The 26,616-nt window shown below is 36.5% G+C and overlaps 3 protein-coding genes and 1 long non-coding RNA gene across 4 annotated transcripts; 3 read left to right on the forward strand and 1 right to left on the reverse strand.

Moving 5' to 3' along the window:
* Positions 1-12,777: 12,777 nt before the first annotated feature.
* LOC132141715 (CD209 antigen-like protein D) lies at positions 12,778-15,477 on the reverse strand. The gene is made up of 4 exons (XM_059551377.1): positions 15,411-15,477; positions 14,175-14,551; positions 13,354-13,457; positions 12,778-13,075 (listed from the first exon to the last, which is right to left on the reverse strand). Exons 1-4 carry the CDS (start codon positions 15,475-15,477, stop codon positions 12,925-12,927), a joined length of 699 nt encoding a protein of 232 aa, XP_059407360.1. The 3' UTR covers positions 12,778-12,924.
* Positions 15,349-17,849, forward strand: LOC132142033 (lipopolysaccharide-induced tumor necrosis factor-alpha factor homolog). Its single transcript, XM_059551672.1, has 5 exons — positions 15,349-15,491; positions 15,749-15,858; positions 16,807-16,890; positions 17,140-17,281; positions 17,357-17,849. Exons 2-5 carry the CDS (start codon positions 15,759-15,761, stop codon positions 17,460-17,462), a joined length of 432 nt encoding a protein of 143 aa, XP_059407655.1. The 5' UTR covers positions 15,349-15,491; positions 15,749-15,758; the 3' UTR covers positions 17,463-17,849.
* Positions 17,850-18,829: 980 nt separating this feature from the next.
* On the forward strand, positions 18,830-20,910 carry LOC132142034 (uncharacterized). Its single transcript, XR_009434010.1, has 3 exons — positions 18,830-19,089; positions 19,782-19,884; positions 20,766-20,910. It is a non-coding gene; the product is annotated as an uncharacterized LOC132142034 (long non-coding RNA).
* Positions 20,911-23,984: 3,074 nt separating this feature from the next.
* si:ch211-202h22.8 (Lipopolysaccharide-induced tumor necrosis factor-alpha factor homolog-like) lies at positions 23,985-26,540 on the forward strand. Its single transcript, XM_059551673.1, has 5 exons — positions 23,985-24,105; positions 24,539-24,636; positions 24,716-24,817; positions 25,201-25,354; positions 26,214-26,540. The coding sequence occupies exons 2-5, from the start codon at positions 24,549-24,551 to the stop codon at positions 26,317-26,319; spliced, it is 450 nt and encodes a 149-aa protein (XP_059407656.1). The 5' UTR covers positions 23,985-24,105; positions 24,539-24,548; the 3' UTR covers positions 26,320-26,540.
* Positions 26,541-26,616: the final 76 nt, after the last annotated feature.

Here is a 26,616-nt window from a genome sequence, read left to right on the forward strand (position 1 = left end):
AATCAGCTACAGTATGAGGAGCAGCCAACTGCCAGCAAAAGCTTCATAAATATATAATGTGCTAATGAGATGTTAATGTTTTTAGTTTTAGAGGTAGTGGTTCAGTGCATTTAAAAAGTGAAACAGAGCACAGCACGGGGTTTCAAGATATGTTTTTTAAAGTGCAAAAGCAGCTGCTCGGCACAGTTTTCTAAAAACATGACACTCACGGTGCATCATGCTAATTAAATAGCAAGATATGATGCAATGAACAAAGATGGCAAATATGGTGTGTGTACATCACTTCATTAAAAATTAAATAATCATTTAAATATCAATTAAAAAATATTATTAATCAATACAATATCAATTTATATTGAATTTGAATATGAGCACATTTAACCTCAGTAACTATAAGTAAATATAAATAACTGTATAATAAACAAAAACATACAAGATAAAAATGAAATATTATATATATCACTACATCATATATAACCGTATATACTTATACTATAACCTTATAATACCTATGCGTCTAACTACATCACATATAACCTTAATTTATAATCATCTTTCATTTCTTTATAAAAAATATGAATGTTCAAATTCATATGAATGAGGCAAGAAGTCAGTGCATTGCTTCTGCATCGCTAACCTGAAGTCAAATCGCAGTAATGCACAACTTGTCGTAGTTAGTTTCTTCCTCATCATCTCGGCTGCATTGCATTGACCGTCTGTGTGTTCACTGCTAACATTCTCCACAACAGCTTCTGTTAGTCTGGTGTCAGTGTGCTTTATGAGCTGTCTGCACGTCCAAAACTCAAACGAACAACTCTAAATATATCCCTCCTCTTCATTTGAATCTGCAGTTAATAAGTTATTTTAATTGTCTGTTCTACCACACAGTACACCACATTCAGCCTCTATATTTTACTGTCAAATAAATGTCACTTGCTTTAATATGTTATCTAATGCAATGACATTCAGATATTTATACTTTGCTATGACAGCACTTGTTTATTTTGGTGCGGCTGGTTCTTTCATTTTGTAAGAGACATTCTCTGGAGGCCTTGCAGCCGTTTGAAGGTTAGTTAAAGTGTTGTGATTTTAATGTCCTGTGACTGAAATCTTTAATAATGAAGATGCTCTTATGTAATGTGTGATTATTTTGATGGCGTGGGCTGAGAAGGCCATGACAGCGTTTCCCCCCGAGGAGCTGACGCACCTGTTTCAAACACCTTGAACTCCTGCGTCCCTCCGCGGCAGGAATACTGAGTAATCGACCCTCGCTGTCTGTCTCTCACCTTCATTACTGTTAAAGAGATAGGTCACCCAAAAATACATTTAGGTTTACTCTGAAACCTCCAAAAAGAACAGAATGTCCAGCTGAATTAGTCCATTTTTTATCACGTTTTCAAATTCTTATAATTAAGTGCTTCAGACCCAGTGTGTCGATTTATGATGTTTCTGTTAATGCAAGTTGCCTGCCGGAAATTAACATTCAAAAGAACCAAAAGCTGCTTAACTGTGGCAGATTTATGACTGAGGAAGTGGAACTCATCTTACATTCATTTGCATGTCAAGGTGCAAAAAAAAGAACAAAGAAGAAAAAGAAGAACATTTCATGACAAGCACATAATGGAGATGGCACAGTGAGAACAAATTGTTAAAAAAATAAAATCTCTGGTTTCTTATGTGTGGTGACTCTCTCATATTGAAATGTAATAATTCAGTCAGTTGGTGTTTAGCACACTACAATCAAACTCATTTCCATTTTAATGAGGCTGAGAATACAGAGAAAAGGGAATCAACACCAACTGATTGACCGCTTTTAAAGGAAGAGGGAGAGAAAGAGCAAATGAGAAGAAAATGGGAAAAGAGAAGGTTTTGAGGATGAAAGGAAAGTGAGGGGAAAGAGGATACATACTATGAAGCAGAACAACTGTTTTCATCATTGATAATAATAATACATGTTTCTTAAGCAGCAAATCAGCATTTTAGGATGCTTTTTAAAGAATCATGTGACACTGAAAATACAGCTTTGATCTAAATTACATTATAAAATATATTCATGTTCAGTTTTAAATTGTAATAATATTTCACAATATTATTGTTTTTACTGTATATTCGATCAAATAAATACAGTCTGGATAAGCATAGGAGACGTCATTCAGAAACATTAAAAAATCTTATCGACCTCAAACTTTTCATTTTAAAACCATTACTGCTTCTTCAGCTTCTTCTTTTGATTACTCATTTTTGGACCAAGTGCATGTTTTCTTTTGAAATGCATGCATTTTAGACATTCCCACTCATGTCAAAAATGAGGATCCAACATGTAAATATACCGTACATAATTCATAATTCTGTCATGCAATATCAAACTGTAGCTTAGATCAACTGCTTTGATTTTCAGAAAACTGCATTTATTTCATTTGTGTGAATCTGTGTATAGGAGCAGGTTTTATATCTGTGTCCCCAGACAAACATTTTTGTGGGGGCATCCAACCGGGTATCACACACAAGAAACAAAGACTTGAGATTGATTAAATAATAAATAATAGTAAATAATTCATTTAAGGTATATTTTAGGCTTTGGGTCATTTAGATATGAATAGGAAATCCCAGTGTTTGTGTGTGTGTGTGTGTGTGTGTGTGTGTGTGTGTGTGTGTGTGTGTGTGTGTGTGTGTGTGTGTGTGTGCGTGCGTTTGTGTGTGTGCATGTGTGTGTGTGTGAGAGAGAGAGAGAGAGAGAGAGAGAGAAAGGGCAATGTTTTCCAAAATCTTGTAAACCACCACATAAAGCTCAATTAGATTCAGAACTAAATATTACCGTTTCTCTGGAGCACAGGAAAGCTGAAACGCAGGCAGGTCTTACTCTCCATCAGTCGTGTGTCTGTGCATCATGAGTCTGTTTGCAGACCCAAAAAAGGTAAGGACTGACTATAATAGAGACTGACACTCGTGTACATTCCAGTCAGACAGACTCAATCAAGATCTCTTCTGAGAGTTCAAATATGTGCGTTCGGTCCATGAGAGCTGCGGTTTCAGAGTCCCTTATAAACACTGTGGTGTGGACGCTTGTACTAAATGAAGTGAAACAGACAAGAAAAATAAATGTGATTTCTCAAACATTGGCCATTCTTCATGTTTTATGCAACTCTGCTTGGTACAGTAATAGCTGAATAGACATCAGTATTCAGGCCTGCATTTTTGTATTATTCTGGTCTGTGCACATCCACAATGCATCACTGTATATGTCTACTATTGACAAGATCACAATGCATTGTCACCCACACTTGGTTGACAGGCACTGACCTTCACTGAAAATCGAAAACACTCCGCATTTATTGATGAAAACGCACTGATTTGTTAGGATTTATGTACAGACAATGCATTATTCTTTGTTTGTTTTTCTTGACAATCACGATTTTCTCATTAGCAAGGAAACTCACCTTTTATGTGTTTTATAACATATCACTCAAGAATAATTTACAGTAGGACTAAAAGAAAGATTTATGTATTTGAATTGCATATAACATTTTCATTCATTTAGATTTCGCAGTTTTAAACAACATAATTTTAAACTAATTCACATAATAATAAAAAACATGATGTGATACAATGTCAATCATACATAAATTAAATAATAATAATAAACTGAATGAGATCAGAATTACCAGGTACTTGAATCCAATTTCTTTCAATCTCATACAGCCCTATTTCAACTATGTTCATATTTTATAACTGAATAAATGAATTGTTTTCACAGATTTTTGTATGCTGATTCTAGAATAAATGAAATCAAAAATCAAATCAAACATATGCAAACAAAAAATTGTTTCATGTATGACTGACAAATATTCATCCAGTTAAGTTTATTATTTTATGTTAAAGTGGTGTTAACAAACACTTTACATTTAACGATAGATAGATGGATGGACGGATGGAGGGATGGATGGATGGATGGATGGATGGATGGACGGATGGACGGATGGAGGGATGAGGAATGTGTCCGTGAGTGTCAGCCAGCAGGTATACCTCAGATAAGAAGGACAGAAGGGCATGATCTCCCTCGCTCTCCCTCTTTCTTGGCAGAAAGCTTCTGGAGTGACACGGACTGAGAAACAGTAATGAAATATTCAGCAGAGCGAAAAGATGATATTGATGGTCGTTGAGATGGCAACAAAGGGGAGGATGTGTTCACCCCATCGTGGAATGATAGGACTTTCATTTTCTTCTGCCTTCAGTTCCAGCATGTTAACAGTGTTTCGTTGTGATGAACAGGATATGATGTCATTCTCTAGAGTGCAGTTTTTTTTTTTAAAAAAAGAGATACATAACGAATAACAATAACTTCAAAATGAAAAGACACACAATCTAATATGCTATAGCTTTTAACTTTGTGTTCCTTTAAGTCAGTCTGCAGCCCATTCTTTAGAGCAGTGGTCTGAAACTCAACTCCTGTAGGGCCACAGCTCTGCACAGTCTTGCTCCAACAATAATCAAATACACCTGATCCCGCTAGTCAAGGTCTTCAGGATCATTAGAAACTACCAGTCAGGTGTGAGTCGGAGCTAAACGCTGCAGAGCTGTGGCTCTCCAAGAATCGAGTTTGAGATTGATTTACATCCTCTCTTCCATTACTGGTTCTTAAGCTCTACAGTAACCTCTATAATAACTTCAATTCAGACTGTTTTTCTCACTGAAGTACTATAGACTGTGGAAAGTAAAACACATTACACATTAAAATAAATAAAAACTCCATAAAAACTGTAATGCTTGTTTCCTCCAGACAGATTCTGGCCGGTGGCAGTTGTGCCAATTTCTATTATTCTGTAGGCACTCGTGGCTTCCCACAACCTCTTCCTACATGCCCTTTCCAGTCAGACTCTCTCTGTGTGTGCCATTCCCATGTTTCAGTATAGCTGTGGCTCAGTTACACACATGTAGCCCATCACTGGGGAATCCAATGAGTCTATTACACCTCGGAGAGCATGGAAACCCACCACGAGGTCATGAGACCGTACTAACATGTCACGGCTATTTTTAGCACTGAATAAAAACTAAATAGTGAATCAATTAGAATGCCTTCACACTTTTAAAGGCGACTCTCAGAGGTCCATTAATAACATTCATATGCTGTTTACAGCAGCAGGACAAACTGTTTGTCTGTGTGTCTACAATACAAATTAGAGTCATTCAATACCAGTCCACAGTGTTATCAGAAGTGAGGACAGATTCATGACATGCAAGAAAGCACGTGTGTCACACAGCTAATGGTTCTCACGATCACATGTTTATGACATGCTCGCTGAACTGTGCTGAATTCGTTGCGTCTGGAGGTCTCTGGGCGCTAAGTTTCTGTCAAGTGTTTTTACATAAGGAGTAAAACCATATGGAAACGTTTTGGTCAATATTTCTAGAAAAGCTTTAAATAGCACTAGAAAAGAATGAAGTACAACAGGAAATTGATCACAGACCTCTGAACCTGGAATTACAAAAATCTGCACATTGTGTTCGTATAGTAGAGGTTGCATATCAGTGTCTATTAGAGCCTCCCACAAAGTCAGAAACTGTATGACATGTTACGTGTGTTTGTGTGAATCTGCATCATCCTCCTCACTCAATACATCGGTCATCTCTGTGAGTGAGTGTTTCTGAATCTGCATCCTTGTGCACTTGTGAGTTTTCTCAGACACCTTTTGATCCAAAAGTGTTTTACAGCAGGGGGTCTCAAAGTCTCCCGAGCGCACCCCACGGCTGTGCTGGAAGAGCAAATAAAAAGAGCAAATAATGCACATGTAAAATGCAGAAATGTTTGTGTAAGTGTACTGATATAACATCCCATTTGGCCTTCTGTGGGGGAAAAAATATAACAAGCATAAATCAATCTTAATGAAAAGTATGTTTCTTTGAAAGTTATACTACGTAGAATTAACTATAACTAAAAAATGCAAGCCAATTGAAAGTGCCAGTCGTGTTATAAAAATAAACACACATGGGCGTAAGATGTTGAATCGTTCTGTCTATATCCCTGTGAAATTAGAGTTCTTATCTCAGGGGATTATGATAAGGCTTTAATTTGTAAATGAGGTTTATGATAAGGAAAATGACTCGCACACATTCGAAAAGCTGCCAGTTGTTTTGCCAAATTTGCCAATTTTTGTCAAATTGCATTAAAATCACAGCTGATGATATAAAAATTAAAGGTAAATTGTGCATTAGTTAATGCATAAATTAGCAGTTTTTTTGTTATTCCATGCATACATTAGTTTTGCATATAGTGCACACCACACATGCTGTACTGCAGAAATAGTGTGGGTAGTACGATTTCAAACCTGGCAGTGACAATAATAAATGCAGACAGAAATATGAATGAGGGCTTTGAAGTTGAGAGCGAGGAAAGAGGTTAGAATGAGAGGTTTTGAAGTGAAGTGAGCAGCCTAGAAAACACACACTCACACACACACACACACACACACACACGGGCCTCATGTGTCACTGAGGCCCTTGCAGTCACAGTATTGACTTTGATGAGAAATTCTGTATGAAGCTTCGGACCATCCTGTCTATCAGAATAAACATCCACTTGGAGGCTCTAAGGGGAAGGAACATAGAAAAGTCCAAACACTGTGTTTAAAGAGAGGAAAGCTTGCGTCCAAAAATGGGTGTTCAGATACATTTGGATTATACTGTTTTAACATAAATGAATAAACTTCGTAATATTTATATTTGTCAGTCATACATCAATGAAATATGTAAGGTAAGATTTCTCACTCAAAAAGCATGGCATAGTTAAATATGAACTATTTGCATAATGATAATCATGTTTCAAAATGCAGCATGGATAGATGGATGGAGAACTTTCTGTGACTCAATCAAACGGAGAACAGAGGGCTCTATGCGAAGCACAGCACAACCTTCAGAGCTCCATTCACCCATCCACCCACACCATGCCTCGTTTTTATCTCTCTCACACTCCTCCGTTTCTCACGGCACAGTCTATTCTGCACTTACAACCGAGCTCATCAAAAATGAATTATTCATATACACACGTTGAACTGACCAATCAGGATCATGCAGTTCCCATGATTCCTGAGCTGAAAGGCTCAGCACAATCGCAGGCAGAATGTGCTGTTTCATGCGTGGCTCATACACAGATGTTATCATATGTACTCTGCTGATTCTTCATCTACTGTATGAAGAGGGTTTTGAAGGTGTTTAAGCTGTATTTATATAGTCTGCTGCTGCTTTAGAAGCTTCTTAATGAGATAATCAGTGATTGAATTGACACTAATTACCAAGGACCCATACTTAGACCTTTAAGATGATTAAATCCAATATAAACTGTCTGGGTCTCAGTGGAAACAGGAACTCTTTCAGGTTTTTTCTTTCTTCACTGCTAAATCATTATTATGACATAAAAAGTCGAAAAGACGACATACTAAATCTTAATTATTAGATAAAATATCAAAATTATGACTTACTAAGAAGCCATCATGACATACAAATTTTCTGTCATGATTAACTTTTTATCTCTTAAATATGACTTTTTATGACTAATTATGACTGAAATCAGAATTATGACTTAGTATGTGTAATTTTGACTTGTGTTGCCTTTTTATCTTATAATTATGATTTAGTATCTCAGAATTTAGCTATAAATATAACTTTTTATTTCATAATGTTGAATTTCTGATTTCTTTAGCAGAAAAAAAACATACATCATTTTAGTCCAACAGTATTCTAACGGTTTAAAAAATGTTTTACTAGTTTCAGAGCGTTCAAAGGACATTTTACAGAAACTGCAAAAAGTCTAGTTTACACAAAATACTGCATTAACTAAAATGAATGAATGATCAAGCACGTATTTGTGACAAGGAATGAAAATGTTCAACAGCCGTGTGAGTTGGTGAGCACATTCGAGCTCTTGCTGTTGCACAGCAAGTGATTGTCTTTTTTGACAACAGTGTTGAATCACACAGTGAATGAGCATGAGCTGAGCAACATTTAGCGAATGCCTTACACCGACAATTAACTCTGTGCTTGTGTGTGTACATTTTATTATCCTAATGGGAATGAAATTTCCAGAAATGGCCTAAGAAGAAAAGCATAAAGATTAAACCATATTCTGGGCACAGCCTCAACATGATTTAAGGCCCATAAATACTACAAAATGATGCCACAACTCATATCTAATAATGCCAAGAGTAGCCTCTTATTTTAGTGTTAGAGTTAGTCTGTTTTTTATCTTATAGTACCGGTAGATGTGAATTGGATGCCCTCACTTGGATGGAAATACAATGGTGTATGTTTGTGTTTGTAAAACAGAGAAATAGAGGTTATAACCCCTGGCCACACACACACATACTCCAAAACAATATTGTACATCTGCTCCACTCTTTCTCTCTAGACAAGCATCCTTCAGGATATGACGAGTTTTCATTTACTTAATGCTTTCATCTTCTGCAGATCTCATATCAAGAGGAGTTTAAAAAAAAAACAAAAGAGAACAATGAGCTAGAGATGTGCGTTTTCATCTCCATATGCAGACCTACAGCTAAGCTCATAAATAATTATACAGATATAATAATATATTTTCATCTGTTTATGAGAGACAGAGGTGTTGGAAACTGCATAAAAATTGAAAAGGTAAAGACAATTTGTTATGCTTTGTTGTACCTGTAAAGTAACCATATTGCTGTGTATGCATATACAGCATGCATATTGCATGATCATGTGTACGCCTGATTTATTAGAACTGTGACAAGACGCACATTTTCTCTGCAAACACACAGACATAGGTCTATGTTCTCCAAAAAACAGCTTTCAAGGACTGATCTAAAGTTTGAATCGGAGCTAAAAAGAACAAAAAGGCTTTCAGAAACGAATTAATTCTGAACGCGTTACACTGGCGACAGCTGCTGGACAAAACCATGTAAATGCCACACGAGCACAGACCAGGGGTGCTTCTCAATTCATATTTGTGCATCCTCGTTTCCTTTCCTCGCTTCCTTTCCTCGTGTCTTAGCTCCACCTTTTCAGGATGCGAGGGAAGGACGCAAGGAAAAGACGTGAGGATGGAGGACTTGAATCAAGTGAAATGATTTATCCTCGCTCCCTTCAGCGTTACTTCAAAGTGTCATCAGCTGTAATTAAAGGGATCTGCCCTTATGTTGTTAAAGTTTGTTAATTAAGACATTCATAATAAATATTAATAAAGCAAGATACCCTGTTTGAAATATATGACATGCATGGTTTATTTGAAGTGAAAAGGTAAAATATAAATAAAAATTGTTACAACAGATGTGAAGGGGGAGGAGAATTTATACGTGCGTCACGTTAAGTCGATAAAATACTTCCGCATAGGATACACCTGTGTATCCTCGCTCATCCTTCCTCATGAAGCCTCCTCCCTCCTCGATCCTCGTCTCCTCGTGGTGCAATTAGAGAATTGAGATGTCCTTCAAGATGGCTGTGTTCGATCGGTTTCCGGGTCATAGGATGGAGGACGGAGGAGCGAGGAGACGAGTAGGGATATTGAGAAGCACCCCCGATACATGCATGACACTTTTACAAATCAATTGCAAATGTCAGTGTAGTCTAGTAAATGTAATCTACAAAACAAATACATCCCATTCAAAATTGAGTGCATGTTTATTTATATCTTTTTTAATTAATTTCTAATGATTGTTTTGTGTGTGTTTGGTTAATGCTTACATTTATAGACAACTAAATGTCACTCAAATATTTTTCCATTATACACACAAGACACGAACCTTCATTATAAAAGTCAACCCCGATCAGCTAATGCTACAGTAGACACTGGTTTATTTATTTTACTTTATTAAAAATTTCCACATGATTAGTGCAAACTGTCACATGACTATAGATCAGTTTATTTCCTGTTCGCACCTTGAGAAGATGATGGCTGCATCAAATCTCCAAAACTAAAGGCTAATAAAGTGTCTTAACATAAATATATAACACATATTTTTGGTACACATGATCTTTAGAGTGTCTAGTATTAATATATGAATACACATATATTTAATTTTGTTGAGTGTGGTCATAGAATGAGTAAACGTGTTGATGGTCACAATAGTGACCGGTGGGACAACAGTGAACTTAGGTAACTATAGAATATAAATCCAATTGCAGTTGCTAGTGAAAATGACAATAAAATGTTGTAATGACAAAATATTTCCATAAATTAAACATTCAAATGTTACAGAAAAAAAACACAATACAATGTTGTAATACTTGATACATTAATATAAAAATGTGATGTTATTTTTTACAAAAATTAATTTTTTATTAGTTTATTATTTTATCTCAATGTTCCTATAAATGTTGCATAAGGTTTTTTATGCCTAATAGTAACCCTAGACTCTGATCAAACTGTTTAAAATAGCTGGGCTTAGATATCTAACCATTTTTATGACTCTAGAAATATGTTATTTCAGTATATACAGTACAGACCAAAAGTTTGGACACACCTTCTCATTCAAAGAGTTTTCTTTATTTTCATGACTATGAAAATTGTAGAGTCACACTGAAGGCATCAAAACTATGAATTAACACATGTGGAATTATATACATAACAAAAAAGTGTGAAACAACTGAAAATATGTCATATTCTAGGTTCTTCAAAGTAGCCACCTTTTGCTTTGATTACTGCTTTGCACACTCTTGGCATTTAATAATTTGTGCCCCCCCCCCCCCATATATTTATTTATTTTTTTGTATATTGACTTTTCCTATACATATTTGGTATTTTTATATGTACTTTTATATGGCTTTCATTTGTATTGATACTTTGCATGTTTTTCTGATGTTGTATGTACATAAGATTCAATAATCTGAGCAAGGCAAATTAAATAAGTAAAACTATACTTTGGCTTTTGTGACAATTTTTCAATTGCATACATTTCTCAGACTTATTTAGAAATATCTCTAAACTATATAGTCTACACCCCTACTATAGGGTACACCCCCTGATCTGTCTACTAAGGTGCTGGTTAAAGTAATCAACTGCTGGTGTATCGGCGCCAAACTGGATTATGAACTAAAGCATCAACATCATTTTGCATGATTATGCCTAATGCCTGCAAAGGGCACCAAAGGCCTGATAATTAAGCTTGAAAAAGCCAACTTACTGAAATCCTATTGACACTTCTTCTTCTTCATCATCTTCATCTTCTTCTTCTTTTTCTTCTTCTTCTTCTTCTAAGACCAAATTTTAAAACTTTTCTCCTTCTAGACAACCACCAAACTAAGATACTGCTATAACTTTTCTAATTGATCCAGCTTACATTTTTTGTAAACCAGACTATCAAAACCACCTAAAATCCCATAGACTTTCATTGAGGGGGTGAAAACTTTTATACAATAAGACTTATGGTGTAGGCCTATTTAAACTGTCTACTGCCAGAGCAAAGCTTAAAAACTCTCTATGGGGATACAGCTAAAACTAGCCTAAGATAATCGGTTGCTTTGGCTGGTCTCCCAAGCTGGTGGTTTTAAAGTGGTTTTATCCAAAAAGAGTCTTTATTCGCTCAAATGGACTCAAACAACCTTAAACAGGAAACGGAGCAGCAAGTGCACTGGGTGCTTCTCACTACTCAAACTGATGCTCACTTCTCTGTCCTCCAGCCTGTGACCAGTTAAACGTTAAACCATCTTGAAAGACATTTCCATTCTCTAACTGACCCATGAGGCGGTGAGGAATAAGTAGTCAACAAACAACCAAAAACAAGGAAGAGGTACAGGGTCAGAAACAGGAAAACAAGGAGAACACTACAGGCTTAACAATATCAGTGTGAGAGTGTGTTTAAACATGATTTAAAAGTTTTTTTTAATGATTGAAAGATAAAAAAAAAATCAATAAATTGGCAGAATAAAATGCTGGCTCTGCTGTTCCTCTTCCTCTCTGATCAGTTCAGTCTGATAAACCTGCTCTGTGCTGCATCCTGCTGGACTGAAGGAAACAGAGCAATAAAGCAGATACACAATAATGAAGTGTGAAATGAACACAAAAATGCACAGTTTACTCTGTTAATGATAGAAATTTAGCATTTTATTCAAACAGAAATCAGTTCAACTCAAAAAACACATACACTCAATAAAAGAATAAGAAAGTGAATCAGAGTAATCTGGACACTTTAGATTTCTGTAGTTTACTGTGATTGTCTCCTCAACACTTCAGATCAACAAATGAGATCATGACAGCTGAACTAAGATCATATTAATATAGAGCTGCTTGTGATGCAGCAAAACATGAACAAATCAGAGGTTTTGTGTCCCAGATCACCAAATTCACTTCAATCAGGACCACTTCCGTCAAGTATATTTATCATACAGTTAGTGTTGGCGGTATGGTTATGTTCTGGGCAACACTCCACACGCCTGTCCATGCAGCCATGCTCGGACAGAGCAGGCAGAGCAGCAAGACAAACCCCCCTGGGGTACAGAACAGAACTATTATAAGCATACATAATTACAAGTCACAATTACATGAGTTGTAAACAAAATGTGATAGAGACTGCTTCCAATGAAGAGACTGTAAAGAAAGAACAAGTTAGATTGGATTACAGGTTCAGTTGGTGGAGTTGGGGTTGGAGGAGGGAGTTAATTGCAAGCAGCAATGCGATGGAAGAGACACTGAATAATGGGAATTTAAATAGACCGCAGGTGATAGGTGTCAGGAACAGGAACAGCTGACTGTCAGCTGATGCAAGCGTGACTAACATGGCCTGACTGAACTAACGCGATGCTCGATATCATGAGAAATAGATTATTATAGCAATAAGAAAATGACATTTTGACATTTCCCTTCAAACAAATTTCAAAGGCAGGGACCTCAATCAGAACTTATGTGATTACAATTAGAATGATTATATTAGATAATAAAAGCACAACCATAAGACAAGATGAACCCTATTTCTCACAAATCCCCTTTTTCTTTGCAGAGCATGAAAAATCATTCCAGCTGTTCAGTGGTGTCCATCCCGGCTTCTCTCTTTCATAATTCAGTTCAATACAGTCCTGATTTCCATCATAGTTGTTTGGCTGACCTTTGAACCAAAACCTAAACAACATGAATTAAATGTTCAGATTTTCAGGAGCACAAATTTATGAAATCAACAATACTCAGTATAATAGTATGTTTCAAGAGTAAACTAAAGTAGTACAGAAGCTGGAGCAGGAGAGAATAAGAGTTTTCTTTGTATAATTTACAGTAACATTTATTTAACGGTGTTTGTGTTGTTTGTGGAAGAGTTTTCTCTTCTGCTTTCTTCTTAACGTTGTGATTTTATAATGAGAATCAAAGACTAAAATAAACACACAGTGATGTTTAGCTCTTACCTTTGTTTCAGTGTTGAATTATCCACCCATTTCATGACGTCCTCGTTCTCTGTGTCAGACAAACCAATCCACACTCTCTCACTGACTAATGAAGTTATGAACCTCTGTGTGAAGAACAACAGGAATAATGCCACATTTACACATAGCCGGGTATTTAGAGAAACGAATATTTCCCCCCTCCGTTTTCAAAAATAACATCGTGCACACAACATCGTTTTCAAAAAAGTTGTCGTTTACATCAACCCGCATAAATACGCCGTCGTGTCGCGCTATCATAACTATTCCAAACCTATGGGCAGCAGTGTAGGGAGAAGAATAAAGCCATGCAAGCCAATCAGAATCCTCAAAATCGAGCAACTTCCTGTTCCTTTCAAAACAACACAGACATGGCGCGAGGTTAGCCTCTGCTCCTCGATATAATACAGCAGTTGTGTTTGCAAATGCAAACAGACCAAAAGCGTTTGCACAAACGTAAAAATGAGTACCACCTTAACAGCATCCATGATCAAACAGTAACGTTACCCAAACAAACTCTAAACATAGGGGGCTCACATGACGTTAAGCATTTTCTGGCGCATAAGGTGACGTTTGAGAACCTAAAACCCCGTTTCTCCCAGTTGACACGGCAACACATAACCGGCGTTTTCAGAAATCTCCACTTTGGCCGGAGTTTTTAGAAATAATCGTTTTCAGGGATAAAAACGGCGTTTTCGTGTAAATGACAGGCCAAAACGCAGGGAAATATCTGCGTTTTCCCATCGTGTAAACGGGGCCTAAGTGTGATTGCTCTCATTCATTAACAGACTCTCACACAAACTCACCTGCTTCTCTTCAGTGTTGATAATGACCAGATCAGCTCCACGATCCCTGCAGTACTGTCTGCTGTCAGACCAGCTCAACTCAGTGGACATGAAGAAATTAACTAGGCCCTTCTTATTCAAAGAGTCAAAATCTCTCTGTAACTGTTTTTTCTCAGCAGTGAGATCATTGACTCTGGTCTCCAGCACCAGGTTCTTCTGACTCAAAGAGTTGAAGTTTTTCTGCAGTTGGTGTTTTTCAGTCATTAGATCAGTGTGATTGTCCTGTAAGCGGTTGATGGTTTGATTGAGCTCTTCAACTGTGTTCTTGTAACTCTTTATCAGGTCTCTCTCTGCTGTGATGGTGATGTTGAGCAGTATGATGAAAACCAGCAGAAGAACTGGGTTTCACTGGGTTAATGGAAACTTCTTCAAAGGGTGCAGTATCACATTAAAGTTTTACGAGCAATTAGAATAACTCACAGAGCAAAATATAACAATGCATTTACAGTGTGTGTACATCAACCAAAAGAAGCAGAAGAGAGGAACTCGACTGCAGGAAGGTCACAAATCTGGTCTCAGATTACATATAAGCAGTGTATGAACACACTACAAAAATAATCAGAAAGGAATCAAACCATTTAAATTAAATCAGAACACGATTAAGTGGTTTATAATCAGCATATGGTACTACACAAACAGGCTATTTATAAAAAAATGAAACAAAATTAACAATGAAAAACAGGAGGCACATCAAATGTGAATATTTTGTCATTTTTCAACAACCAAACGTAAATTCCTGTTCCATGACTGTTGCATAACATGTAACTGCTTAACAATGTTGACACCCAGGAAGTGACATTATTTGGATGTTTTTACAACATGGCATGAAGACAAGTTAAAAAAAAAATACAGTTATAATTGTGTCGACTACATTAATCATCCGTGTTAAGTTACTATAAGAAGAAAATCTAACAACAGCTTCACAAGTTTATCAATAGCCAAAAACCTTACGTAACCTGTTCATGGACAGTGCCATCTAAATCACAAGTCAGTCACTCTAACATTAACAGGAAGAATGTAAACAAGTGGGAAAATTACTTTGTAAAGTTATAATGATGCTTTCTTTCTCTCCTTGTCTTGGAAAACAGACAGGCTGGTCACAACTGATGTGTATTAGCCAGATAAAAAGATAACCCTGTCTGTACCCTTTCATCTGTAATTTTATGTCCACATTTATGACTAGCCTGCTGTCCGCACCCTCTCGCTCACACTCACAGCCGTCCAGATCCTGCTGTACACTGAGAGGAGAAGCAGCACAACGCATACAGAGACTCACAGGTACATGCTGTGCACACAGTTGAAGTGAAGGCTGTGCTTTTGTTATATGTCAAGTATTATAAATTCATATGTTACTGAGATTTGCATTGATAAGTCAGTGCTATTATGATAATATATACAGTGTGTGCTGTTTGTGCTATGAACTATAGCAAAGGAAAAATTAGCAGAACAAGATTAGGAAAGAGAGAAAACGACATGACGAATATAAAGAAATGTCTATTTTCCAATTCCTTGTTTTCATGTTTTTGCACTCACAGGTTTTTGATAATGGAGAAAGACTACACCCCCCCACATTATTCTAATCCTCATATGGACCAGACAGATATAAACTACCCTGGACCGCAGGCAGCATACCCACCTCAAGCAGGTCAGCTGACCTTCCACTTCTGTCACACTTATAAGAACAACAGGATGATTATGCACCAATGTAATTAAAGTTAGTGAAAACTTTAGAATCTCAACCCCAAAATGTGAGCCAATATTCAACGATATTTGTTGTAGAAACTCCCATTGTATTATGTATTATCAGTATAATGGAAGGGGTTATAAGGAAGTCAGATATATGATGTTTTAATCTGTGACCTCAGATGTTCCCTGTAAAACAAACACAGACTTTGGCTTGTGTGATCTCAGATTATGATTTATGGGTGTGAGTGGGAAAATATTATTTATATATATATATATATATATTTATATATATCATCCTGGAAGTTATCAGAAGAATGAAAGTTTTCGAAAAAAACAAATAAATATGCCTTGGGTTTCCTGGTCATCTCAGAGTCACAGAGCAATGAAGCTAATTTTTTGGCTGAACCTCACAATATCCATCCATCAGCCAAAGCTTCACAATTGGATATTATAACATGTTAATGATCCTGAACACATTACACATTACTTGAAGGGGAAGTAGTGGCCTAGTGGTTAGAGAGTTTGACTCCTGACCCTATAGGGTTGTGTGTTTGAGTCCCGGGCCGGCAATACCATGACTGAGGTGCCCTTGAGCAAGGCACTGAACCCTCAACTGCCCCCCGGGCGCCGCAGCATAAATGATGAACATTGCTCCGGGTGTGTGTTCACAGTGTGTGTGTTAACTGCTGTGTGTGTGCACTTTGGATGGGTTAATTGCAGGGCACGAATTCTGAGTAAGGGTCACCATACTTGGCTGAATGTCACGTCACTTAAGTAATGTCCTGTTTTAAAAGTGCTTAACGTTCTTACGTTCTTCAAGTAGTTTGTAAAAATTCTGAACTTGATTCCGAACAATCAGGAAACAAACAACTCAGTGTTATTAACCAGTGTTTTGGCTCTTTTACAGGTCCACATGCTGCACCTTTCCAGCCACCTCCATATGGGTTTGGGCATCCAACCATCACTGTCCAGCCCACGATGGTCCCTGTAGGTGAGTCTTCAGCACCCAAGACCCATTATTTCTAACGGTTTTATTCAAGCTGTGAATTAAAGAGAGTATCTACTTATAATTACTAAAATATCTCTAATAATTAAAGGCATGGCCCTGCAACCCCTAAAATTGTTTATTTGTTAATCCGATGAATGTCCTTCTAATGGTTTACTGTGCAAATACTAGCTTACACTAGCTGTTCTATTTGCATTCGTTCCATGTTTAATAGATACATTTGTACATACACAGTTGCCCAGATGGCGGTCGTGAATCTCACTGATACGCCAGGCCGCATTACCTGTTCTCACTGCATGACGGACATCATCACGGAAACCGAATATATCAACGGATTGCTCACCTGGTTAATTTGCGGAACCCTTGTGTTCTTTTTGTAAGTATGCACAGATCGCTGATATTTAATTCATAGACTCCTGATATTTAGAGCTTGTCTGCTGTGTTTTTTCAGCTGCTGGCTCTGTTTTTGGATCCCGTTCTGTGTGGATTCATGCAAGGATGTGAAACACACCTGTCCAAACTGCAAGAACATCCTCCGCATTTACAAACGTTTGTAGCACATGCTACACAAAGAACCATAAAAAAACTGAGAACTCAAAAGAAGACGCTCAGAAATCAATTTTTGCATTACGTTACAATGCTTTGGTTAAAGATATGTCTTTTGTTCTTCTGTACACAACTACTACAAAGTCTCTTAACTTACCCATTGTTGCAATATCTCTATCCAATCCATTCATACATTTCATATGAGAGTTAATGTGTTTATCATTTTGAAATCCTGTAGAACAGAAGCATAGATTAAATCACAACCTGACAAATGTGTAGAACAGGCAGATATTCCTAATAATAGAATTACACTTTCTCTGGAAGGATGAAAGTGTATTTGAAAGTGATGAAAGTTTAATATATATATTTGAATAAAACAACTCCTGTCTAAGCTCTGTTTGCAGTGGAACATCACTTTTTATACACACACCTGAAGCTTCAGTTTGGTGGTGTTTGCCTCAACCATCGAAACATCAACATGCCAAAGAGTCTTTTCATGTTGCAAGGAGTGATTTGGCAGAGGGTACATAAATATTCAGAATAATAAAGAAAAATCTGGAATCCACTGGCCTGCAGTATCCAATTTGGCCTAAAATTTGTGCACATATACTCTTTAGTGAGGAATCATGCCACCCCTTTTAAAGATGAAGTGTTGTTTCTTTGATGCCTCATATCCATTTTTGTTGTTGTTGTAAGAACTTGGACACAACGATCTCAGGGTCACTTCGAGGTCCTGAAGGAACAGATATTGAGAAGCTTAAATTTAAAGATATAGACTGGCCAGGGCTCAAGAAGGACATTAAATGGTCAGTGTTATAGTGTTAAGCACTCCCACAAGAGACACAAGAGGGCAGACCAACCATTTCATTCATGCTTGTTTGGTGTATATTATGCTTACCATCTTCTCCAGTGTCCTTCTGATATACACACAAAAAGGATAAAACCAGTATCTGTAATATCTGTATCTAGTATCTGACAGGCAAAGAATTGCAAATTGGGTTTTCTGAAAGAAACTATTCATCCATCTTTTTATATCTCTTCATACACATGTAAAGTTTATTGAGCATTTTGGAACATATCCAGGCATAAATCCTAATTACAAATCAATGCATTTTCCATTAAGTTATATATTATTTAACCACATAATTAAAAATACTGCCTTACACATCTTCAGTGCACAATGGACAGATTTAATGCAGTAAGTACTATAAATTACTTTTTATAGTAGCTTCAATGTATAGTTTCTCATGTTTGTAGCAAGTGTGTAAAAAAAAGTGTATAGCTGTAAAATAGAAATATATAGGACCTCTTAATCTGCTGCCTGGCTTAGAGAATTATCTTTTGTTCCAATGGGAAAAAAAATATTCAATCTAAAAAATAAAACATGGCAACCCATTCTCACTCCAAAGGCGTCAAAAACCAAAGCATGGTCAAGCGCCCCTAGCGTCACTTTTATGACGCCAAATGTGCCTCTCGGCGTCGAATATCGACGCACTACGACCTTCATTGCTTTCAGTGGGAAACTTTTGGCGTCAGAATTTCGACGCAAGGACATGAGATGTTTATCGCTATGAAATCACGTTCAAGAAGTCTCATTCAGCACACATCGCGATACTTGCTATCAGTTCCACAGTTTGGGTGAGTAGTCGTATATACACTCTTTTAATGCCTTTTATAAAATGTATTCTGTCTTTTTTATTAATCAGATTAGCGCCATATGTTTAATCGCTGTATTATATCGGTCATCCGCGGCTGTCTTTGAGTTTCATTGTGTTTAAATAAATTAAACACAGCTGCTAATTAGTGTGATTAAACTCTATCTGTCACGTGACGTGCCATAGACACGTGCCATAGACGTGCCTTCATCTGTTTTATATTAATTTCAGGTTCAACGATATAAGTTGTATTTGTAGTAAAATCATGTTAATCACGACACTTACAATTGTAATAAATGAAATGTGAAGTTAAAACACAGTAAACGGGACATTAGTAACTGTAACTGTAGTTTTACTATGGTATATTAATAATCAATAGAACAATACAATAATCACCAAACCATCTATGTTTGTATCACTGTAATGTTAGTGTTTTTATGTGCTTTTATATGACAGATATCACAGTAATCATATGCTCTGTACCATGCTTTTAATACCTTTTAATGTAAATCCCAAAAAAATAAAACAAATTAAAAAAAAAAAAAAAAAAAAATTCATCTTGCAGTTCATTTATATCAGTTTATATCTAAATATTATGCTCACAGATCATTATTAACATTCTGTATATAATTCAATTTTATTTTCTCTCCCATTTTTTATTATTTTTATTTTTAGCTGAAAAGACGTAAAAGAAGCAGTCAGTCCAGTGGTGTTTCTGGAGAGGTATTCCTTCAGAAATGGAGACGACAGAAAGCTGCGGAGGCAGACATTTGCAGCAGTAAGTCTGTGATAGTTTGTCCCTTTTATCAAACATTCCTGCTGTTATAATTTGTACAGCATTTGTTGTTTCTTAAACTGTTGCACTGTCCAAATACCCACACTTGCCATCTTTGCACTTGACCACTTGAGTGAGCATGATGACCATAAGTGTGTGTCGAACTTTTCATGACCTGATGACTGTGTTTCCCAATCCTGGTCCTGGAGAACCCCAGCACTGCACGGTTTTGGTGTCTCTCTTATCTGACAAACACACTTTTGAGGTCTTGGAGTCTTCACTGATGAGGTGATGAGCTGAATCAGGTGTGTTTGATCAGGGAGACATCTCAAATGTGCAGTGTTGGGGTTCTCCAGGACCAGGATTGGGAGCCACTGCCTTATGGGACACTTATGTGTTTACAGAGATTTTTAATATCTAATTATCAATATTTCACATACTGTACATTGAACAGCTTTCCGTGCCTCTTGTGAGATCTCGGCAAAAAGTCTGACGATTTATTCCAAAACATGATGCATGATGGGATACACGAAGCATTGTATAGTGCTCCGGAGCAGTATTGGAGAGGTTTAGTGTGTGTTAAGGACGCTGTGCTTTGGCATTATTAAGACCAGGGACACACACTCTCAAGTGGCCAAGACTGCAAGTGTGGGTATCTGGACATCACAGTCTTAATAATCCAGTTTAACACTTGTATGATATTGTCTCATCTGACACTATCAAAAGAATTCATATGACTTAATTACTTACTTTTAATAATGGATGCATTTAACATTTAATTATACAGCATCTTTACAGAGGCTGCTTTTATGGTCTAAACAAAACCCAGTGTAATGTACAAGTTGCACGTAATTAATAATATTTTTTTCCTTTCTGTCTTACAGGATTGTTTGCAGATAATGCTGTTCTTCTTTTTCAGGTCTACAATATCGAGCTCAACAGCTCTTTTAAGAGCCAACCCTCACAAACCTTCCTAAAAACGAAAAGAGCTATTACTGAGTCTCAGCGAATCTTGCCATGATCAGCTCTTCCCAGGTACATTTGTTTAGAGTTTTTTTGAATCAACATTTACTCATCAAATGTTTTGGTCTGAGTCTTATTTTAAATTAACTTAATTATATGTTTAATGAGCAATATTAATTGAAAAAGAAGAACAGCATTATCTGTCAATTCTTTTGATAGTGTCAGATGAGACAATATCATACAAGTGTTAAACTGGATTATTAAGACTGTGATGTCCAGATACCCACACTTGCAGTCTTGGCCACTTGAGAGTGTGTGTCCCCGGTCTTAATAATGCCAAAGCACAGTGTCCTTAACACACACTAAACCTCTCCAATACTGCTCCGGAGCACTATACAATGCTTAGTGTATCCCATCATGCATCATGTTTTGGTTAAAATCGTCAGACTTTTTGCTGAGATCTCACAAGAGGTCACGGAAAGCTGTCCAATGTACAGTATGTGAAATATTGATAATTAGATATTAAAAATCTCTGTAAACACATAAGTGTCCCATAAGGCAGTGGCTCCCAATCCTGGTCCTGGAGAAGCCCAACACTGCACATTTGAGATGTCTCCCTGATCAAACACACCTGATTCAGCTCATCACCTCATCAGTGAAGACTCCAAGACCTCAAAAGTGTGTTTGTCAGATAAGAGAGACACCAAAACCGTGCAGTGCTGGGGTTCTCCAGGACCAGGATTGGGAAACACAGTCATCAGGTCATGAAAAGTTCGACACACACTTGTGGTCATCATGCTCACTCAAGTGGTCAAGTGCAAAGATGGCAAGTGTGGGTATTTGGACAGTGCAACAATTTAAGAAACAACAAATGTTGTACAAATTATAACTATAGGAATGTTTGATAAAAGGGACAAACTATCACAGACTTACTGCTGCAAATGTCTGCCTCCGCAGCTTTCTTTCTTTCTACGTCTTTTCAGCTAAAAAATAAAAATAAAAATAATAAAAAAGGGGAGAGAAAATAAAATTATATACAGAATGTTAATAATGATTTGTGAGCATAATATTTAGATATAAACTGATATGAATGAACTGCAAGATGAAAAAATATTTTTTTTTTATCATTTATTTATTTTTAATTTGTTTTATTTTTTTGGGATTTACATTAAAAGGTATTAAAAGCATGGTACAGAGCATATGATTACTGTGATATCTGTCATATAAAAGCACATAAAAACACTAACATTACAGTGATACAAACATAGATGGTTTGGTGATTATTGTATTGTTCTATTGATTATTAATATACCATAGTAAAACTACAGTTACAGTTACTAATGTCCCGTTTACTGTGTTTTAACTTCACATTTCATTTATTACAATTGTAAGTGTCGTGATTAACATGATTTTACTACAAATACAACTTATATCGTTGAACCTGAAATTAATATAAAACAGATGAAGGCACGTCTATGGCACGTGTCTATGGCACGTCACGTGACAGATAGAGTTTAATCACACTAATTAGCAGCTGTGTTTAATTTATTTAAACACAATGAAACTCAAAGACAGCCGCGGATGACCGATATAATACAGCGATTAAACATATGGCGCTAATCTGATTAATAAAAAAGACAGAATACATTTTATAAAAGGCATTAAAAGAGCGTATATACGACTACTCACCCAAACTGTGGAACTGATAGCAAGTATCGCGATGTGTGCTGAATGAGACTTTTTGAACGTGATTTCATAGCGATAAACATCTCATGTCCTCGCGTCGAAATTCTGACGCCAAAAGTTTCCCACTGAAAGCAATGAAGGTCGTAGTGCGTCGATATTCGACGCTGAGAGGCACATTTGGTGTCATAAAAGTGACGCTAGGGGCGCTTGACCATGCTTTGGTTTTTGACGCCTTTGGAGTGAGAATGGGTTGAACATGGTTATTTGAGTGACTTGGGAGTAAATTTTTAAAGTGACATTACACTGTTAGATGATGGTGATGGGCAAAAGTGTGATTGTCTAAAAAAAGGGGTTTCTATTACAGTGAAGTGTAATGTAAGGTGAAAAACGAGGAGCAGGATCCAAGTGAGCTTTATTAAAAAAAATTCAAATACAATTGAACCAAACACGAAGCACTGATAACCAGGAACCGACAACAGAATGAGAACAGCAAATCTACTGCCATTAAGGACAAGACCTTACAAATAATATGGAAAAAATGGGGTATATATAGATACACAATAAAACCAGAGCTAACAAGGGACAGGTGGAGGTGATTAGTTGTGATTACGGTAACTATGGCAACAAACAAGGCAGGAGACAGTAAACACTTCAATATAAATGTCCAGACAAGACAGGAACAGAAGTATGTTGGTGTTTTATTTATTGTTTTTTAACCTTTACAATAACCTTTATCGTTATGTTTATTTTTATGTATTTTGTTTTTCATCTGTTTTATGTTTATTTAGTTTATAGCTTATTATTTATTTTTTTCTCCACTGTCTGCGCAGAGTGTAACAACTTAGTTGTAGAGATCAGGACGACAAAAAAATATTCAGATTCCAAAAGGGTCTTTAAAAATATTCACAGGCAAGGCAAATGAGTGAAAAATGAAACTAACTGTGAACTCAGGTATGCAGCAAAACAAAACTGATAATAAATGTTAAACAGAAGGAGAATTTAGAAAATACGTTTACTTTCATTCTGAACTATTTCTGTACTCTGTTTGCATAGAAAGGAAAACTTTTGTAATTACTTAAAATATCCATTTGATACAAGTTAATTTTAGTACATTTACAATTCGCTGTAGGTCTGAAGCTTCATAAAGAAACTAAATTCAGAAATTTTAATTGTTATTTTGAACAAAAGTCTGCTGCAGGAATATCTAATGATTAAAAAAACTCTCATTCACTTACAAATAGAAAAATGGAATATAAAATATGTACATAAAATGTCGACTTAGACTGCAGGAAAATGAAAGTGGGACGGTGGGGAAAAAAAGCTGTTAAAATAGTGGGGGATATTAAAAACAATAGTGAACAGTCACAGAAAATAGTATAAATATTTTTGTTATTATATACACATAAGAAATTTACTGTATAAATATATGCCCCTCCTCTCTCTCTCTCTCTCTCTCTCTCTCCCTCCCTTTATCTAAAGATCACTGGCTGTCATAAGTCTGAGTTTAATCTATGCTCTCTGTACACGACCAGTGACTTTCTAGGAGTAGACATTCAACAGCTCTCCAGAGACCAGGTATGTGTTCTTGTGTATTTCAAATTGACAAATACAGTAATACAACTTCTGGTTGTCCTCTGAGGTTTAAGGATGAAGGTTTTGCCATCTTTCCGTCAGTCTGTCTACAATCGCTGGGCAGTGTGACAAACCTTTTTGGGTTATATTTAATTGTTGAATCGTCATAAAGGGAAACAAATGTCTTTTTGTGTGTGTATATGGTAATGGACTGGAAAGGTCTACAGTAATTTCCTTGATTGTTTGACGTTAGCACTTTTTTCCCCTACTCATCTATTAAAAACTTGGTCTAAAATAAATACCTGGCACGCATAAGGGTGGTCCAGCAGAGGTCCAGCTGTAAATACATGGACAATATTGTGTTAACCTAACATTAACGAGTTTTAAAGGAGAAAGAGAGATGGAGATTTATACATGGTTCTTTCTCATCTCACAGATCTGTAATAATGGAGAACAATCCTAATCCCCCTCCATATCCTAGTTCTAACCCAGTTCCCTACCCTGCACAACCAGTTACATTCCAACCTCAACCAGGTGAGTTTACTTTTTTCCTTCCTTCCAAGCGAGATAAGTTAAACTGGTTCTGTCAGTTTTTATCACCAAGATTTTACAGGCCCTGTACCAGCAGTTTATCCTCCTCAACCCACTCAAAGCATTCCAATGACTTCAGCCGTTGCAGCTCCAACAATTCTGCCTACATCAGCACCTGGACCAGGTCAGCCTACTTCTCTCTTCCTTGGACTTACTCATTAGAAACTCAGCACATGCTGGTGACCAACATGTTTATCCTCACAAGGACCCAGCTGACCAACCTCCAAGAAGCTTTCAGTCAAATTACCACTTTTTCTAACTGGGAACAATATTTTAATAATCTAAAGTACCTTTCTACACTAAAAAAATCCTTTTGTGCATTGAAAAGTATAATGGACATTTAATTAAACTTCATGGAAACATTGATGCCAACAAAGAACCATTATTTTTAAGCGTGTAGGAATTAAGAGATTGTTAAACTGAATTTCTGAAAACAATCTAAATTTCAAGAAATTTCAAGAAAATATTATCATTATTTAAAACAATTTTTTTTGTTTTTCTTTTCAGCCATGCAGGTAGTGATGGTGTCACAGGCACCACGTCTAGCTGACATCCCGGGACAGACGAAATGTCCTCACTGCCAGCAGCAGATTATCACAGAGACCACGTATGTCAACGGCCTGCTTACCTGGAGCATCTGTGGATTTCTTGGCATTCTAATGTAAGAAACAAAACGACTTACTTTGCATTTGCAGAACTTTCAATGACTGCATCACTGACAAACTATTTTCCTGTTTGACTCTGTAAAGCTGAGTTGACACAAACAGTACTGTATAAAGCACTATACAAATAAAGGTGATTTGACTTAATCTGCTACAGCTGAAATCAAAGTACAATCAGTCTGTTTACATGCACTAATGTTTGTCAATCCGTATGAATCCAATCTGTTTTCAGATCTGAAATTTGCATATATATAAACCCTAAACCAGTGCTTCCCAAACCTGTCCTGGATGGAGGCTCCCCTGCCCTGCACCTTTTGTATGTCTCCCTTATCTCACAAACCTGATTCCACTCATCAGATTGTTAGCAGAGAATGCAAGAACTAAATTGGGTGTGTCTGATTAGGGAGACATAATGAACAGGGCAGGGGGTCTTCCAGGACAGGTTTGTGAACCACTCCCCTAAACTTTACAATCGGAATCACATGCATGTATTCCGAATAAAACTTCAGAATTTCAGAGTTTAAAGAAAAAGTGGTATGCCTTTATTATGTTAATATTTAGGGAACATTCCATTTTATCATTTTATAATTTATCATTTTTTCGAGCATTAGTAAAGAACCGAACATTTTGAACAAACATTATATTAACATTACTGGAAGAATGTTTGTTGCTAACCTTGAGATAATATTATCTAGAGGTCTGAGAACATTCCCTGTTAGCTGGGATCAGACTGAGGTGTTTACATAAAGGCTTTTCAGTCTGATTGAGCAATCTATACGATTATAAACGGATTATTTTGGGCACATTTCTTATTCCCCTGTATGCACACAAGCTGACAGAGAGTGTTTTTCTCTGCAGGATCTGGCCATGTTGTGTGATTCCATTCTTTGTGGATGCCTGCAAGGACGTAGAGCATCGCTGCCCAAACTGCAAGAATGTCGTCCACCTCTACAAACGCATGTAATTTGCTCTGACTAATCTTTGGCAATAACATTAGGAGATTTGGACAGAATTTAGTTTTAGCCTTTCTTAGACATATATACAAACCTAATGTGGACATATAAGATCTGTTTGTTGTTGATATATACATAACTTTTTGTCAAATTTGTGTTTAAAGTTTAAAGATCTTTACTTTCATTGTCATATTCCTTGTTTCTTTCAATAAATAATTGTTTTACTCTAAAAGTCTTCCTACTTTTTTTTTTTTTACAACAAAACAATTGATGATATAGATCAGTGCATTTTTTTTTTTTGCTAATAC

This window comes from Carassius carassius, chromosome 6 (assembly GCF_963082965.1).
Source record: "Carassius carassius chromosome 6, fCarCar2.1, whole genome shotgun sequence".
In the NCBI taxonomy this organism is placed as follows: domain Eukaryota; kingdom Metazoa; phylum Chordata; class Actinopteri; order Cypriniformes; family Cyprinidae; genus Carassius; species Carassius carassius.